Here is a 19466-nt window from a genome sequence, read left to right on the forward strand (position 1 = left end):
AAGGAATCTCTCCTTCAGTCAAGCACAAAGAAGGCTTGGGTTTCATGATGTTATTTTATTTTTTGGGCCTTTGCCATACCAATTACCCAGAGATTTTTTTAACCTCATCAAGATAAAAAAGGCACTGTAAGACATTTATTGATAATTTACCTCCCAAGAGGAATCACATCCCAAGATCAAGCATATTCTATCTCACAAGGTGTTTCCCTCAGGAAGTTTATTAAGATATTATGGAGACATGCAGAGAAAAGACATTAGTAAAATTACATAAAAGAATTATAGGTTTGGTTATTGAACTAAAGATTTAAAAGAAACAAGTGGGGGAAATGGAGTCCTTGAGAAGGTAAATGAAACTTTCTTAACACTCCTTGCTTGTCTCTCCATAAAAATTGCTCTAGATTGATCTGTTTCAAAGAACATGATTCAGCTAAGTGTGGTAGTTGATGTGGTTGCCAGGGAGAAAAAGTCATCCACACAGGTGTGGCTCTGTGTGGGGCCCTCCGTCCTGCCACGCATGGTGCTGAAGGGGTAGGTGCACACAGGAAAACTGGCCAGCTCGAACTCTCTCCTGCCCTCCCCCCTTCTCCCCACCGTCCCAGGAGAAAACACCTGTGCTCTGCCTGCTTTCTGCTTCCCCCTAAGGTGGTCAAACTGGAGCCCTGGTCGTAACCTGGGTCTGTTCAGTGATAGCCATTATTGGCCAACACACATTCTCTTGCTCTCAAACTCTCTCTGCTTAAATCTCCCTTCCAGGACTAGAGGCTTAGCTAGACTCTCCTTTCAGTCAAAACCTATTGAGGGCAAACAACTTTAGGGCAAAGAAACAGGTCATTTTACTCCCTCCCAGTTCTCGACGTGGAGAAGTTTGGGCTGAAGACCAGATCATATGTAACAAAGTGCTGTTGAACTTTGCTTTCCAATGGTTCTTTGTGAGCCAGCTTGCTGTAGCACCTTGTTGCTATTTTACCTCCAGGAAGTAAAATGCCTGGACAAAATAGAATTTAACCATTCTTGGGTCTACCAGTCTTAATAACTACCAAATAAGCACTAGATAACTACCTAATAAGCACTAATAAGTGACAACAACAACAACAACTCTCAGACTAAACTTACCAGAAAGTCTGCATCACCTGTATCAGGAAATGTTAAAGCCCTACTGAAGGCAAAGGACTGTTTGAATGAATGGACCCCAACATGGTGCTCTTGGAGAGGCAGTCTCACCATAATGATGGAAATTCTCCTTACGTTAATTTGTAAATTTAAGGCTATCCCACTACAAGTACCAATAGATGTTTTCTTTAAATTGAGCAAATCTGATTCTAAAATTGATATGAAAATATAAAGCACAATGCCAGGAAAAACAAGGAAGAACACCAGGCAGAACTCTGAGTTCTCCCTTTGGTTACAAAAGAAAACCAGAATATAGACAGGTGAAGGTATTGTGTGATCAAACTCGTGATTCCAATCATGACGGTATAACATAGAGAATATTTTAAAAATTCCCACCTCATATACACAAAGAGGCAAATCCCATGTGGATTATACATGTAAACATTAAAAATAATCAGGTACTCCAAACATTCTAGAATCAAACATAGAACAATAATTTTTTAAATCTTGAGGAAGAAATGGCTGTTGTAAATATGATATGAAATCCAGGCACCAGTGAGAAAAAGGCTGACAAGTTTAACTGCCTAAAAATTTCAAACTTCTCTAGAATAAAAGATTCCCCTAACAAACCTGAAAGAAAAATGGCAAATGGGACAAAATATATAAGACCAAGATTTAATACATATAACATAAAAGTATTTCTTTTTATTGTCTTTCTTCCTCCTTTTTTTTTTTTTTAGAGACAGTATCTCGCTCTGTTGCCCAGGCTGGAGTGCAGTGGCCTAATCATAGCTCACTGCAACCTCCAACTTCTAGGTTTAAGCAATCCTTCTGCCTCCCAACTAGCTAGGACTACAGCTGTGTGCCACCATGCCCAAGTAACTTAAAAAAATTTTTTTGTAGAGATAGGGTCTCCCTATGTTGGCTAGGCTGGTCTTGAACTCCTGGCCTCAAGCGATCCTCCCGTCTTGGTCTCCCAAAGTGCTGGGATTCCAGGCGTGAGCCAGTGTGTCTGGCCCATATAAGAATCTCTATAGTCATTCAGCATAGTAAGAAAAAGATAAACACCACCACAGAAAACACTGACTGCATTCTACAACAAAGAGTTCCACAAAGAAGAAAAACAAATGACCAACAGCAGAAAAAAAAAAAAAAAAAAAATTCCTGACCACACTAAAAATGAAAACAATGTAAGTTAAAGCTGCACTGAAATAAGTCTTTTTATATTTCAATTAAAAATTTTAAGTGTTTTATTGTCTAAATATGATATATTAGTTTTAAAAAGCAAGAAAATAAAAAGTATGTATAAAATAACTTCATTTAAATAAATAAAATTATATTCCAAAATGTGTTAATACATGCATAGAAAAATTCTGGAAAGATATACACCAATGTTTACAAGAATCATATCTTAAAATCAGAATATAAAGCAATGTGAAGATATGAGCATTTTGAAAAAGCTAATTACTTTAAAAGGCATTTATTTTATCTCATGAAAGGTATAGAAAATAATGATAATAAACCTTAGCATTTAAAATTAGTTCATTTGTCCACATAAAAATCAAGTAAATTCTTATTTGTTCTTACTTCTTTTTCCACTGTGTTTTTCCAAAGCAGAATTGTTTCCAGCATCCGTGGTATCTAGAAAGTGAAAGGTGGTGGTCAGAGAACTGTAATTTGTAAATAAAAGTTACAAATCTTATGATAATTCACACTGTGTGAAAGGCTGGAGTTTACAATGATGTTCTGAGTATCATTTCCCTGTCTTCCTTCTAAAGGAAACAAACAGGTACAGAACTGATATCTAAGGTCTCCCTTTAGTTCTCTAAGACTTTGAAAGAGCTCTTAATTACATGTACCAATTTCCTCATTTACGAAACAGGTATATCCTGCTTACAAAACAGCAGTTATCCTGTTCAGGGTTTCAATATTTTGTGAAGATTAAATAAATTAATAGGAAATCACCACATAAATCAATAACATGCTGGAGGACAGCCTTCAAAACTATGCATTTTTTTTTTTTTTTTTTTTTTTGGCCAGGTGCAGTGGCTCACGCCTGTAATCCTAGAGCTCTGGGAGGCCGAGGAGGGTGGATCGTTTGAGCTCAGGAGTTTGAGGCCAGCATGAGCAAGAGCAAGACCCCATCTCTACTAAAAATAGAAAGAAATTATCTGGCCAACTAAAACATATACATAGAAAACATTAGCCGGGCATCGTGGCGCATGCCTGTAGTCCCAGCTACTCGGGAGGCTGAGGCAGTAGGATTGCTTAAACCCAGGAGTTTGAGGTTGCTGTGAGTTAGGCTGACGCCACAGCACTCTAGCCTGGGCAACAGAGTGAGACTCTGTCTCAAAAAAAAAAAAAAAAAAAAAAGAAAGAAAAGAAAACAAACAAACAAACTATGCATTTTTAGTTTAAGAGTACTTATCTGAGGTCTTTTTCCTGACAGGTAACAGGACCATTTGGCTTTTTAGGCCTTTCCAAGGTGTGACAAAGTGACACTATTATCTACCAATGGAAGAACATGGCTTTCTTTGTTCTGCAAACAACAGTGAAAGTCACTGTATAAATCCAGCACTTTACTATTGATATGCTAATATAGTAAATGAGATACCATTTTTAACCAGCTTATTTCTACGTCATTCCTACATAACCAAGAGAGCCCAGCCTGTTAAACATGGCTCTATAATGATCTTCTGCCTCCCTGCAGTTCCCAAAAGGGTCAGGCCAACCAAATGCAGAGAACAGGATTCTGGCCCGGACCTGGCCTGTTCCTTGTCACATTGTGTTCACAGTCACTTGTGCAGGAATCAGGAGCTCTAATTTCAGAATTTTGAACTTCTGCCACTTGGGGTCTGTGGGCCCACTTTCTGTTGGTGAGCCGGAGGCTGCTTCATGTTCTCCTTGAACTCTGATCACCTGTCACAGTCCTCCCTAGTGTCTGTCGTAGCCACTCAGCCATGTCCATCCCAAGACCCTTGGGCAGCCTTACCCATGATGTCAGGTGTTTGGCTACTTTCTGTTGTTGCTTCTTGATTTCTTGGCATACTTTTTGAAAAACACATGACACAGGAACACTTCTCCTTTTCAGGTATTTGTAGCACTGAATCCTAAATTGTGATTTGTAAACAGTTTCATTTTTGCCCTAGCCTCTCCACACATTAGTGACTACCCACTGCTACATTAAAGCATGGATCTACCTCTGAAATCTTTCTCTTTACTTGTTCCTCACTGTATTTGTCCTTTCCTTCCATGAATGACCCCAAGAATTTTGACTTGAAAGAAAGGGTGAATTAACAGTATGTTTCACTGATGGAGAACACTGGAGAAGCAGAGGCTGGTGTTTAGGGGAAAAGATGGTGTGCTCCGTTTTGGCGGAGTTCAGTTTAAAGTTTGTACATCTTGAGAGACATCCAAGTGGAGAAGCCTATGGCCTTTAGGACCTTGGACAGAGGCTTTGGCCCCTTGGATGAATGAGTTTAGAAGTTTAGAAGACAGGGCCGGCTGGAGATACATGTTTAGGAATCATCAGGTTGGGGGTAGTGACCGAACTGATAGAAATGTATGAAATGCCTCGGTAAGGACTTTTGTAATCTGGGTGAGTTACAGGGGCCACTTTGATACCTGGGGACAACTTACTCTGAAAACTCACTGCTACTGGGAACCGTGCATTGTGCCAAAGTTGCTTTTCTCTCATGATCATCTCAGACCTCACAATTTCTCCATCCCTCCCCCTCTCTCTTTTACTGTCCTTTCTCTCCTCCATGTTTCTCCCATCTTTTAACTCTTCCTCTACACAGTTCTTGTTGTGTCTCATGTTTCACACCTCTCCATTCACAACCCCCTGCATATATCTCATACCAACTAGATTCCATTTTATATCTCTAGATCTAGTTTTATTATTGAGGGGAAACTATTTCTTCCACCACTTACTTCCCTTTCTGTTCTCTCTCAATATTATTGTGATCTTTTGGCTGGTCTTATAAATTCAACTGTTATCTTTATCTGTATTTTCTTTTCCTTCCCTCCCTTCCTTCCTTCCTTCCTTCCTTCCTTCCTTCCTTCCTTCCTTCCTTCCTTCCTTCCTTCCTTTCTTTTTTTCTTTCTTTCTTTTTTTTCTTTGAGACTGTGTCTAACTCTTTTGTCCAGGCTAGAGTGCAGTGGAATGATCATAGCTCACTTCCGCCTCACACTCCTGAGCTCAAGCAATCCTCCTGCCTCAGCCTGCCAAGTGGCTGGGACTACAGGTGCAGCCGCCATGCCTAACTTAAAAAAATTTTTTTTTTTTTTGTAGAGACATGGCCTCACTCTGTTTCCCTGGGTGGTATCCATATTTTCTCCACCTGTATTCAGCTGAATCTCACAGACTACTTTCATCATCACCAAATGCCTGCTCTTCTGACACTGACCACACAGCCAGCTCTATTACCTCTGTCAATTCCTTATGAGCTTTCTACATTGCAACCCTGTCAACTAGTCATCAACTTTATTTCGATGTTTCTGCTATAAATTCTGAGTGGTAGCTTGAAAAATCATCCCTCTTCCTCCACAAAACTCCTTAACTAGTGATATATTTAGATCCTATATCCACTCAGAAAAACTTGAAGCTTATTCTGATGTCTTTTCATTTGTTGACCATGGCCTACTTTTTCCATTCTTTTTCTTTATATTATTCACTCAGTGTCTCCTTCCTTCATTGAGAAGCCCAAATCTTCTTTCTCTTTTGCCTGCCTCAAACCTGCTGAAAGCAGTCAGAGCCTGTGCAGCAGTCTGCGTTTGTGGTGTCTACGTGCGTATTTGTGTCTGTAATGTTTTTTGGTAGAGGTAAGGAAAAGAAGAAAGAGCTTTTCCTCCATGTATGTAGGAAAACAATGATCCATGGTAACTATTATAATAATTGTCTTCTCTAACACAGGCCAATGAGCTGAATCTCTTCTGACTCTTTCTGTATTCATTTGAAGAGCTTTGTATTCACAGGACATTGAAGACAAATAAGAAAATGATAAACTATAGATAGTGACCAGGGAACCAGGGAATGCAACTCAATGTGGTCCTGCTGAACTATTTTCAGAGCTCAGATGAGCAGAGAAAGAAATACACTTATTCCAGTGACTACACCTCACATCAAACGGAGATTTGCTCTCTTTTCTGGTCTGGCCACTCCTCATTCTCACCCTCACTTCTCATTTTTCTACCCATTGTTCTGCCTCTTACATTTCTAACTCTATGTCTTTGACTCTGTGAGCTTGTCTTGCCCTGATATTTCTTGTCTCTTGTGTTGCTTTTTCTCTTGTCATCATGATGCCCTTAATCTCTGCTCCCCTTTATTTCTATGTTCATCCTTTTTGGCTCTATCTTTCTAGGTATTTTGTATACCACATGGCTGACTCCATCCCTAGTCTCTGTCTCTTTGTGATTTTTATTATTCCTTTCACATTGATATCCATAAATATGGTTGAAATATTTTCATTGACATTAATCAAATAACAGCACAAATTATAGTTTGAAGACTTTGAGAGCTTGTGACCAGCGACAATATATCAACAGACAGAGGAATCCTGTGCAGACAGTGCTCCATCAAATATGAAGGGTGTTGGTAGAGAATAAACACAACATTCTAACTTTTTACCATTAATAAATACAAGTGTGTAGTAAAACAGGCCATCATTTTACTCACATGTTTTTGCTACATTTCAATATACAATTTCATTGGACCTATCCAATTGAACAATAGTTTATAATACCTTCCTAATACTTTCCATTTCCCAATACGGCAGTGAAGTTAAATGCAGAAAATGATACCTTAGAAGTTATAGAATCAAGGCATAAGGAGAACATTCAGAATAAAATTCATCAGGAAAACAGAGCTCTGGATTTGGACTCTAGATATTCTAGAGTCCAGGAATTGCAACTCCAATATTCTTACCTGGTACAGTCTGGGGTCGTGAGCAAGTGGCTTCTTGGGCCTTCTCTCTCTTACTTGATTCTGAAGAGCCATAGTCATTGATCACTGCAAGAAAGAATAGGATTATTTAGGGGCCGCAGTGTGCGGCCAAGGAAATTCCCTAATAAAAAAACTTTGAAAAACCTTGCAAGTCCTAGACTGCACCCAGGCCAAGCTGGTCTTCCCTTCTAAGTTACATGCCTAGTAGGTGAGTGATGCTCCATTCCTGTCCCCACAGTTAGAGACAATTCACTGGCAAGGGACAATTTTGCTTTGCTGACCTTTGTTTTCCTGCACTGCCTCTACGTTACTTCTCACCCCTTCTCCTGTCATTTAACATTTCTTTCACCTCTGCCTCTGTTTTCCACACAAGGAGACCTTGAAGATCTTGTGTTGAAGGTGTTGAGCCTCCTCCACCCCATCTATCCATAGGACTCTTTGAACTGTTTACAAGACTGAGAAATCACATTTTGTGTTTGAGGCATAGACACATTTGAGGACCACATTTTAGAACAGTTTTCTAACACTAAGATAAAAGTTAGAGTGTGCAGTGTCTAGAACATGAAGCAAATTTTCATTTGACTTTGAAATATATAGTGAGCAATTAGAATGAATGTATTTAACACATTGTTCTTTTGCAACATCAAGATGAGTCAACGTTTGTATTTTTCTTTTTGGTCTTTTCCTACTGTGTTTTGCCTAAAGTGGCATGTTTCTAATATTCTCTGGATCTAGAAAGTAAAAATCACCAATTTGTACACTAAAGAGGTACAAATCGTATCACAACTCATACTGCAAATAGGATTGAGATATTATAACATTTTGATAATTGATTCTGAAAAAACTAAGAATCCAGGATTCTAGTCTGGACTTTGCTTTAATTTCCCATGAGACTTTGTAGATGACCTTGAAACATTTATGTGATTGTGTTTTCTTGTCTAGGCAATGAGGATGACACTGTCTATCCTGCTTATCATTTATGGTTATTGTAATGAAAACATACTATTTGCAAAATTGTTTTGAAAAATCACTAAATATGCCATGACTTGCTAAAGAACTCTGTCGAAAACAATTCTTCAGGTCTCAAGATGCTTTATCTCAAGTCTTTATTTCTTCTAACACCAGATATTTAGATAATTTGTCTTTTGACGCTATTCACAGTTTATAGTCAGATGACAACATGATCCACCTATAAAGAGTATTTAGCTTTATGTTCTCTATAGAAATCCTTGAATAAATCTAACATATTTCAGGCACAGTAACTAGTCAGTTTTAAAAAGAAACTCATCACTTTGCTATCCTATTTCTACTATATAATCAATGCATGGGTGCACATATTGATTAATAGAATCCATCAATTAATAAGCCCAATCCTCAAAAATAAAGTTATGACAATTTCTTGTCTTCTTGTACTTCCCAAAAAGCTCAAGTGAAATAAATGCAGAGAATGAGAATTCAGGACAAACTGGATCCAAAGTATAGAAAGGGCTCAGAATAAAGTGTATCAGGAAATAGTAATGCATAATTCAGATTTCCACAGTCCAAGCCTTGCTCTACTAACCTTTCTTACCATGCCCACCTTCCAGTGCTGACATGGAGGTTCTTGGGGGCTCGTGTCCATCACTGGGTTTTCCAGAGTCTCTACAGATGATGCCTGTGGAAAGAAGCAAAACTCTTTAACTTCAGGGTGTGACCAAGGAGTCCATACAGCAGAAGAAAAGAAATAACCAAGATCACAGCAGAACTAAATGAAATCAGTAACAACAAAACTATAGAGAAGATTAAAAAAAGAAAAAGTTGGTTCTTTGAAAAAATAAGCAAAATTACCATGCCTCTTGCTATATTGATGAGAAGCAGAAAGAAAGGACTCTAATAAGCTAAATCAGGAATGAAAAAGGAGAAATTACAATTGATACCATGGAAATACAAAAAAATCATCTATGAATACTACAAAGATCTCTATGCACATAAACTGAAAATGTGGAGGAAATGGACAAATTCTTAGAAATGCACAGCTCCCCTAGGCTCAATCAGGAAGAAATAGAATTGCTGAACAGACCAATATCAAGCACCAAAATTGAAACAGCAATACAACATACTTCTAAAAAAAAGTCCTGGACCAGACAGTTTCATACCCAAATTTTCCCAGACCTACAAAAAAGAACTGGTGCTTATCCTGCAGAAATTGTTCCACAACATCAAGAAGGAAGAAATCTTCCCCAGGGGAGGATTTTAATGAAGCCAACATCACCGTGATACCAAAATCAGTAAGGGATTCAACGAAAAAAGAAAAGTTCAGACTGATATTCCTTATGAATATAGATGCAAAATTTCTCAATAAAATCCCAGCAAACTGAATTCAGGTGCTTATCAAAAAGGAATCCATCACAACCAAGTGGGCTTCATCTCAGAGATGCAGGGATGGTTCAACATATGCAAATCTATAAAGGTAATTTACCACATAAATAGAAGAAAAAACAAAGACCATATGATCCTCTCAATAGACACAGAAAAAGAATTTGACACAATTCAGCAGCCTTTTATGATAAGAACATTTTACAAAATAGGCATAGTTGGGACTTACCTAAAAATGATACAAGCCATATATGACAAACCCACAGCCAACATCATACTGAACAGGGAAAAATTGAAAGCATTGCCACTTAGAAGTGAAACCAGAAAAGGTTGCCCTCTATCATTATTTCTATTCAACATAGTGCTGGAAGTCCTAGCCAAAACAATGCGACAACAGAAGGAAATCAAGGGCATCCAAATTGGGGCAGAAGTGGTCAAACTATCACTCTTTGCTGACAATATGATCTTATATTGAGAAAACCCCTAAGATTCTGCCAGGAGACTATTGGAATTGATAAATTCAGCAAAGTCTCAGATTACAAAATGAATGAACACAAATCAGTAGCATTCCTATAAGCCAACAACAGTCAAACTGAGAACCAAATCGGAGAGTCAATGCCCTTCACAATAGCAACAAGGAAAATAAAATATCTACGAATGTATTTAACTAAGGAGGTGAAAGACCTCTATAGGGAGAACTACACAACACTGAGGAAGGAAATAGCAGAGGACATATATAGTTGGAAAATCGTACCATGCTCATGGGTAAGCACAATCAACATTGTTAAAATTTCCTACTACCCAAAGTGATCTACAAATTCAATGCAATCACTGTTAAAGTACCATCATCATTTTTTGCAGATCTAGAGAAAATAATTCTATGCTTTGTATGGAACCAGAGAAGAGACCGTATAGCAAAAGTAATCTTAAGCAAAAAGAACAAACTGGGAGGCATCAATTTACCAGACTTCAAGCTATACTACATGGCTATAGTAACTAAAACAGCATGGTACTGGCACAAGAACAGGGACATAGACCAATGGAACAGAACTGAAAACCCAGATATAAAACCATCCTCATATAGCCATCTGATCTTTGACAAAGCAGACAAAAACATACACTGGGGAAAAGAATCCTTATTCAATAAACAGTGCTGGGAAAATTGGATAGCCATATGTATAAGAATGAAAATCGATCCGCACCTCTCACCTCTCACAAATCAACTCATGATGGATAACAGATTTAGACCTAAGGCATGAGAGAATAAGAATTGGAGAAGAAAATGTTGGAAAAACTCTCATCGACATCAGACTAGGGAAAGAATTTATGAAGAAGACCCCAAAGGTAATCACAGCAACAACAAAAATAAATAAATGGGACCCAATCAAATTAAAAAGCTTCTGCACAGCCAAGGAAAGTATCACAAGAGCAGAGAGATAACCTACAGAATGGAAGAAAATATTTGCATGCTACATATCCGATAAAGGGTTGATAACTAGAATCTATACAGAACTCAGGAAAATCAGCAAGAAAAAAATCAAACAACCCCATTAATAAGTGGGCAAAAGACATGAACAGAACCTTTTCAAAAGAAGGCAGACTAACGGCCAACAAATATATGAAAAAATGCTCAACATCTCTAATCATCAGGGAAATGCAATTCAAAACCACAATGTGATATCACTTATCTCCGGTGAGAATGGCCTTCATAAAAAAGTCCCAAAACAATAAATATTGGCATGGATGAGGAGAGATAGGGACACTCATACACTGCTGGTGGGCCTGCAAACTAGTACAACCTCTGTGGAAAGTAACATGGAGATACTTCAAAGAGCTACAAGTAGAACTACCATTTGATCCAGCAATCCCATTACTGGGTATCTACTCAAAGGGAAAAAAGACATTCTATAAAAAAGACATCTGCACTCGAATGTTTGTAGCAGCACAACTCCCAATTGCAAAGATGTGGAAACAATCCAAGTGTCCATCAATACATGAGTGGATTAAAAAATGTGGTATGTATATACACCATGGAATACTACTCAACTACAAAAAACAATGGTGATCTAGCACCTATTTTATTATCCTGGATAAAGCTGAAGCCTTTTGTATTAAGTGAAGTATCACAAGAGTGGAAAAGCAAGCGCCACATTTACTCACCATCAAATTGGTATTAATTGAACAACACTTATGTGCACATATAGTAGTAACATTCATCAGGTGTTGTGCAGGTGGGAGGGGGGAGGAGGGGATGTGGATATTCACATCTAATGGGTGTGGTGTGCACCGTCTGAGGGATGGACACACTTGTAGCTCTGACTCGGGAAGAGCAAACACAATATATGTAACTTAAATATTTGTCCCCCTGTAATGTTCTGAAATAAAATGATTAAAAAAAAAAGGGGCACCAGGGGCTCAGCACAGTGGCCCTTGCCTGTAATGTCAGCACTTTGGGAGGCCCTGGCAAGCAGGTCCCTTGAGGCCAGGAGTTTGAGACCAGCCTCGGCAACATAGGGAGACCCTGTCTCTACACAAAATAAAAAAATTAGCCGGGTGCGGTGCTGCACACCTGCAGTCCCAGTTACTTGGGAGTCTTGAGGCAAAACTATCCTCTGAGACCAGGAGTTTGAGGTTACAGTGAGATATGATGATGCCACTGCACTCCAGCCTGAGGGATAGAGTGAGAGGCAGTCTCAAAACAAAAACAAAAACAAAAACAGGAACAAAAACAAACAGCAAAAAACCCCTCAAGACCCTGCTCTCTTTCTTGAATAAATGTGACCTGCAGGTTGTTCCAAGTCTTAAATCAAAAGCTGATGAGATTTACACACAGAGGGCAGCTTTGCCCATCCACTGGCACTGTTCTCACACCAACCCTCATTCTACGTTTCTTTCACTCTGATTTTATTTCTTAACTTTCTCTTGGTTCTGCCCATCTCCCCTGCTTCTGCCTCTGTCTCTGGCAGTGGCGTCTTTTTATACCTTTCCTTGTCTTGATGCATTTCTTTCTCCATCTCCTCTTGTGAGTATCTTGGCTCCCTGGTTTTTCCCCTTTTTTTTTTAACTCCTCCCCTGTACCTTCCCCTCTTCCTTTATAAATGCCTCTGCGACATCAACACTTATTACCTCCATTTCTGTCTTTTGGTATTTTCCCAATTCCTAGGGACTGTCTTCTGTTAAGCTGAGGACTCACTGCTTCAGGTGCTGGCCCTCTCCCCTTCCCGCCTCCATCCCAGGCTACCTGGGCTGCCTCGATGGGCCCTGATGAAGTGCCTGAGCCCCTTACCTGGTGACCTGTGATTCACAGCTGCAAATTCGTCCAGTCAGCCTTACCTATTATGTCAGCTGCCTGGTTGTGGTTAGTTCTTGCTTGGGCTTGCTGCTCATCTTCTGAGTGAGAAAGTGGTATTTCCGTCCTTATATTCACCAGAGGCACAAAACAGGAATTCATTTGGAGTCCTTGGCTGGATAGCTCTGCCCCTAGGCAAAATTGTAGGAAACAAAGCATTTTCATTTATCTTCCCAGTGGGCCCTTCACTGCCATTGATAACTCCTCGCTCAATTTCACTGCTGGGGAGAAAGCTTCCCCTCACCCTTCTTTTTTCTTGTTCCTTAACTCTATTTCTTCCTTTGTGCCTCTCTTGACTCAGTGTTTTTTTTCCCCTATGTTTCCCTACCTAGTTTTCATATCCTCTTATGACTAATTTTCTGGACTTTTTTAAAAATAAAAATTATAGGATAGTTTGAGGCAAAGAGTTTAAGAACAGCCTGGACAACATAGCTAGACCCCCATCTCTACAAAAAATAAGCAGAATTCACCAGATGGGGTGGCTCACACCTGTAGTCCCAGCTACTCAGGTGGCTGATGTTAGAGGATAACTTCATCCCAGGAATTCAATGCTGCAGGGAGCTATGATTGTGCCACTACACTCCAGGATGGGTGGTAGAGAAAGACCATGTCTTTAAATAAATAAATAATTATAATTGCAGGATAAAATAATAATAGATAAAGGTGGATTTTGAATGATCACAAAGTTAGCATACCACTTTGGTCAAGAAACAGGATTTCCCCAACACCTCAGAAACCTCCTAGTGACACCTTCCACTAACTGTCCCTACAGTCTTGCTTAAAGCCAACCGCCATCTTGCCCTCCAATACATAAATTAATTTTGCTTGTTATGTAATTTATATAAATGGAATCATGCTCTCTTCTTTGCTCACTCTCTCTCTCTTCTTTGTTTCTTTCTCTCTATATACACATATATGCATGTATATACATATCTTCCCAAAAGAAGCCAAATCCCAGCAAATTTATCTATATATTTTTTTCAGTATGCTTGTGAAAGTCATGTGTATTCATTTTCTGTAATTATGTTTACTGGTATATAGTATTCCATTATAGAAATAAGCCATGAAGTATTTATCCATTTGTGCTGTTTCAAGTGTTTAGCTTTTTTGAATAATTCCACTATAAACATGCTTTTCTATATGTTTTGATGAAGGTAATACATATTTCTCTTGGTTTCTGCTGAGGAGTTTAAATGTTGAGTTTTAGGGCATGTATATTTTCAACTTTGGAAGATTACACCAAACTGTGTCCAAAAGCATTTGTAAAGGCAGAGATGTAAGAGAGAGAACTTGGCAAGTTCAAGTAACTAACAAAGTCTGGTGCGCTGGGAACGTGGCACGAGGGGGCGGGAGGCAAGTGACGGGGCATGTGTGGTGCACGGCAGGCATCCTTCAACATGCACAGCAAGCAGCGCTGACCTAACGCCGGGGGCCACAAGCAGGCACTGGGTTTAAACAGGAAAGCCATATGAACCGGTTCCCTTTTTGAAAGGTCCATCCTTGCAGTGCAGAGAATGGGCTTGAGGGGAGCAAGACTGAAGGACGAGGCCAGATGGGTGACGGGTCCCCTGGTTTCAGTGAGAGTGATGGGGCTCTGGACTGGGGTGATCATGCTGGGGATGCAGAGAAATGGACAGGTTGGAGATATTTAAAGTTGGAATTAACAGAAACGGCAAATAAAATGATGATTGTTTAAGCCACCAAGTTTTGGGATGGTTTGTGACATGACACAGCCACAGGTAAAAGACACAGCCTCCAAGAGAAACGTCCTTCTGAACTTTGAATAACGGTCTCCAGGCACTTGGAGACATGAGCCTAGAGGACAGGTCTAGCTGGAGATGTGTGTTCAGGGATCAGCAGATGGTGACTGAGCCGAGGAGAGGATGAGGTGCCTGAGGGGAGGCCTATTGCAATCTGAGGGGTCACAGGGGCCATTTTGATAAGGACACACCTCCCCCTTCCCAACGGTAACAGGGACAACCCTGTGCCTCCTTTCCGGTGACTGTCCCCTCAATTCAGACGGCGTCTTGATGTGTCTCCTCTCTCCCTTTCTGTGTGGCCTGGTCTCCACCAATTTCTCATTCATTTTTCTTCAGCTCATTCTCTCTATAGTTAGTTCTCTTTGAACCTCCCCCATTTTTTCTTATTTCTGCATATTTATTTCCTTCTATGTCTTTCTCTATTCACACTCTTTTTCCCTATACTTTTTTAAAATCACTGTCTCTCATGGTCAGAACTAGGGTGAGGCAAAGGTGGCACCTTGGGGTGCCTTAAAATTTGAGGAAGCACTTAGCCTCGGGTGCTGAGAGTGAGATCCTTCTGCCACGCTGTGCCCTGGGGCCTTCCCCCCTCGCCTAGTGCCAGCCCTGCTGTTCCCTAACTGAGGTTTCAGTAGATCCATCTCTGTTACATGTGCTACCTGCTGCTAGTCTGCCTTTGTTTCCTAATTTTTTTGTTTTGAGGCAGGGTGTCACTCTGCCATCCAGGCTGGAGTGTAGTGACATATCCATACCTCACTGCAAACTCAGATTCTGGCCTCATGAGATCCTTTTGTCTTAGCCTCCCAGAGTGCTAGGATTACAGGTGAGAACCACTGGGCCCAGCCTGTTTCGTAATCATTACTGTGACCTCTGCATGCCTCTCCTATATCACTTTTTGTCTGTCTTTATTTTCCTCATCTCAGACATTCCAGTGTTTACCACAGGTTTCACCCAGGGCCCTCATTTACCACATCAGAATCCCTTGGTTTGCAGTTCCCTCCTGAAGGCCCTTCAGTGGGGCTTCCTTTTTAGAAAATCTAAATAAGGCAGCATTGCACATGATTTCCACATTTTTATTGTATTATAACATCTGAAACATAACTTGCAACTTATTTTTTTCACCAACCCCACAATATGGCAATGTTTGGATTCTATGTCAATTTCTCCAAAGTCTGTTTCACTGATGTACAGTTGACCTTTCAACAACATGGGTTTGAACTTCTCAACATGGGTTTGAACTGCACCACATTGGTTTGAACTGTACAGGTCCACTTATACACAGATTTTCTTCCACCTCTACCACCCCTGAGAAGCAAGACCAACTCTTCCTCTTCTTCCTCCTCCTCAGCCTACTCAACATGAAGATGAGAATGAAGACTTTTATTATGATCTACTTGCACTTAATGAATATATTTTGTCTTCCTTTTGATTTTCTTAAGAACATTTTCTTTTAGAGAGTTTATTGTAAGAATACAGTACATAATACATATAGTATGCAAAATATGTGTCAATTGTCTGTTTCTGTTATCAGTAAGGCTTCCAGTCAACAGTAGTCTACGAAGAGTTAAGTTTTGGGGGAGCTAAAAGTTATGTGAAAATTTTTGACTGCATAGGGGATTGGTCCCCCAGCCCCTACATAGTTCAAGGGTCAACTGTACTTTGTTATTTAGTGTTCTGCAATTGATCTTTTTTTGTATTCTCTTTTCTTCCATTCCCTACCCAGGGATACCCCTTCCATTAAAGAAAGCTATCTTTCTCCCTTGAATTTCCCACCTGCTAAAAGCAGCCTGAGGCTGTGTGCAGTGGGTGGGAGTAGGCAGTTTGTGTGGGAATACAAAATAAAGTTTTTGCTTTGATAGGAAAACAAAGATACGTTTCAACATACGAATTTTGGGGAAGAAAAGGAAAAAAAGGGAAACAAAGGTATGATTATGAAATTGGGGAGGAGCAGAGCAAGATGGCAGAATAGGACCCTCCAGCACTTTTCCCCCTGCAGAAACATCAATGTGAACAACTATTCACGCATGAAACTAATTAAAATACCTTCACAATAGATGAGGATACCAGATGAGAAATTACAGCAGCTAAGTGTAGCACAGAAATAAGACACAATACATTGAAAAAGACAGGAGGAACAGTTTTACATTATCTTTGCCAACCATTTCCCAACCCCAGGCAGTATAGTGTTCAGAGAGATATCATATGCTTGGGAAAAGGAGAAGGTTGTGAGTACCAGACTTTGTCCTGGACCCAAACACCAGGCTCATCTGCAGTAAAACCCAGTGCCAGGTTGGTCTCTAAGACCCCAGACTCCAGGCCGATATTGCTGTTTGAATCTCTAAGATGACGCTGGCCCCAGGCTGAATCCTACAGCCTCAATCAACAGGCCACCCCTGCAGATTCAGTCTCCAGTTTGGCCCAGCACCTGTCTGGCCTCAGTGACCCAGTGCCAGATCAGACCCAGTGGAACTGGACTTTAGGCCTCCTCTAGTGCCTCAAGAGCCTGTATGAGTGCTGCAGAGCCCTGCAGAGCCCTGCAGACTCTGGCTCAAGTCCTGCTCCAGCACAGGCCTGCCCACTTGTTGTCCTAGGCACCAGGTTAACCACCTGAAGACTCCTGTAGGAAACTTGCCCTTGGATTATGCCAGATGGCCTTTCCAAAATCTCTGGATGGGGTGAAAGGCTTTCCTAGGCAAAGTCAGGAAAGACTGGAATAAGTCCCTACTTCCTCAAATGCACAGATATAAATGTAAGGCAACAAGAAAAAAAAAGATATAACACCACAAAAAGAACACAATAATCTTGTGTTGCTTGACCCCAAAGCAATGGAAATAACAAACTCTGTCACAAAGAATTCAAAATAACTGTTTTACAGAATCTCAGCAAAGTTCAAGAAAATAAAGAGAAAAAAATTCACTGAAATCAGGAAGACAATAAATGATCAAAATGAGAAATTTAACAGACATATTGACATTATTAAAACAATATCAAACAGAAATTCTGGAGCTGAAAAATACAATGAATAAAATGAGAAATGCAACAGAGAGCATCAGCAGCAGAACTGATCACGCAAAGAAAGAATCGGTGAACTCAAAGACAGGTTATTTGAACATATATTGTCAGAGAAGAAAAAAGAATGAAAAGGAATGATGAAAGCTTACAGTATTTATGATATATATATAAAAAGCATATATTTTAGTCATAGAAATTCATAAATGATAAGAGAAATACAAAGGACTAGAAAGCTTACTTAAAGAAGTAATAGCAAAAAATATTCCAAGTATTGGGAAACCAATAAATTTCTAGGTACAGGTAGGCCAGAGATCTCCAATCAGATTCAATCCAAACAAAACTACACTTAGACATAATACAATAAAACTGTCAAGAATCAAGGACAAAGAGAAGGTCCTGCAAGCAGCAAGAGAACAGAAGCAAATAACATATAACAGAGTTCCAATAAGGCTAGTATTGGATTTCTCAGCAGAATCAGTAAGCGCAAAAGAAAGTGGAATAATATACTCAAAGTGCTAAAGGAAAAAAACCTTCCAACCAAGTATACTGTACTTGGCAAAGCTGTCCCTCAGAAATAAAGGAGACATAGACTTTCCCAGACAAACAAAAGCTGAGGTAATTCATTACCACAAGACCTGTCTTACAAGAAATCCTAAAAGGAGTTTTCAGGCTGAAAGAAAAGGTTGCTAATTAATAATATAAAAACATAAGAAAGTATAAAACTCACTGGTAAAACAAGTGCAGAGTCAAAATACAGATTACCCTAATAATAATGGTGATGTATACATCACTTATATCTTGAGTATGAAGGTTAAAAAATAAAACTAAAAAAATAATAGCTACAACAATTTGTTAAGGGATACACAGTATAAAACGATGTAAATTATGACATCGAATATTTTATGTGAAGAGGTAAAGTACAGAATCTTTGTATGTGATCAAAGTTAAGTTATTATCAGCTTAAAATAACCTGTTATAACTATATGATGTTTTTTGTAAGTTTCATGGTAACCACAAACAAACCTGTAGAAAATACACAAAAGATGAAAAGAAATCAAAGTTTACCAGTAGAGAAAAATCACCTATTCACAAAGGAAGAGACCAAAAAAGGAAGAAAGGAATAAAGGATTTACAAAACAACCAGAAAACAATTAACAAAAGGGCAGTAGTAATTACTTACCTATCAATAATTACCTTAAATTTAAATGGATTAAATTATCCTATCAACAGACATAGACTGTGAATAAAAATATTGCTCAAATATATGCAGCCTACAACAGTCTCACTTCACCTTTAAGGGCACACATAGACTGAGAGTGAAAGATGGAAAAAGACACTCCATGCAAATGGAAACCAAAGAAAGAAGATGTAGCTATGCTTACATCAGGTAAAATAAACTTTAAACCAAATACTATAAATGAAGACAAAAAGATCATTATGGAATCATGAAGGAGTCAATTCTTCAAGATGATATAATAATTAAAAATCAAATGCACGCAACACCCAAGCAACGAAATACCTAAAGCAAATATTAATAGATCTGAAGGAAAGATAGACTGTAACAAGTATAGTAGGGAACTTCAACACACTGCTTTCAGAATAGACAAATCACCGAGACACAGAATCGTTAAGGAAACATTGGACTTAAAATACACTTTAGACAAATGTACCTAACAGGTTTATATAGAACATTCTATCCAACAGCAGAAGAATATACATTCTTCTTAATTGTATATGGAATATTCCCCAGGATAGATCATATGTTAGCCTTCAAGACAAGTCTTAAGAAAGCCAAGAAAGTTGAAATTATATCAAGTATCTTTTTTGACCACAAGTTATGAAACTAGAAATCAGTAACAGGAGGAATTTAGAAAATTCACAAACACACAGAAATTATGCCAATGACAACCAGTAGGTCAATGAATAAATTAAAAGG

The 19466-nt window shown here is 39.1% G+C and overlaps 1 protein-coding gene across 2 annotated transcripts in view; it reads right to left on the minus strand.

Moving 5' to 3' along the window:
- Positions 1-19466, minus strand: part of LOC138385328 (nuclear autoantigen Sp-100-like) — a 46119-nt gene that overhangs the window by 3893 nt on the left and 22760 nt on the right. Inside the window, exons 7-10 of one of the 2 annotated variants that reach the window (XM_069471568.1) lie at positions 12743-12889; positions 8616-8708; positions 7037-7120; positions 2698-2751 (exon numbers count right to left, since the gene is read on the minus strand). In XM_069471568.1, coding sequence (XP_069327669.1) covers positions 2698-2751; positions 7037-7120; positions 8616-8708; positions 12743-12889 — 378 coding nt within the window. The remainder of the gene's footprint in view (positions 1-2697; positions 2752-7036; positions 7121-8615; positions 8709-12742; positions 12890-19466) is intronic. The other variant, XM_069471664.1, reaches the window with a different exon arrangement.

This window comes from Eulemur rufifrons, chromosome 1, assembly GCF_041146395.1.
Source record: "Eulemur rufifrons isolate Redbay chromosome 1, OSU_ERuf_1, whole genome shotgun sequence".
In the NCBI taxonomy this organism is placed as follows: domain Eukaryota; kingdom Metazoa; phylum Chordata; class Mammalia; order Primates; family Lemuridae; genus Eulemur; species Eulemur rufifrons.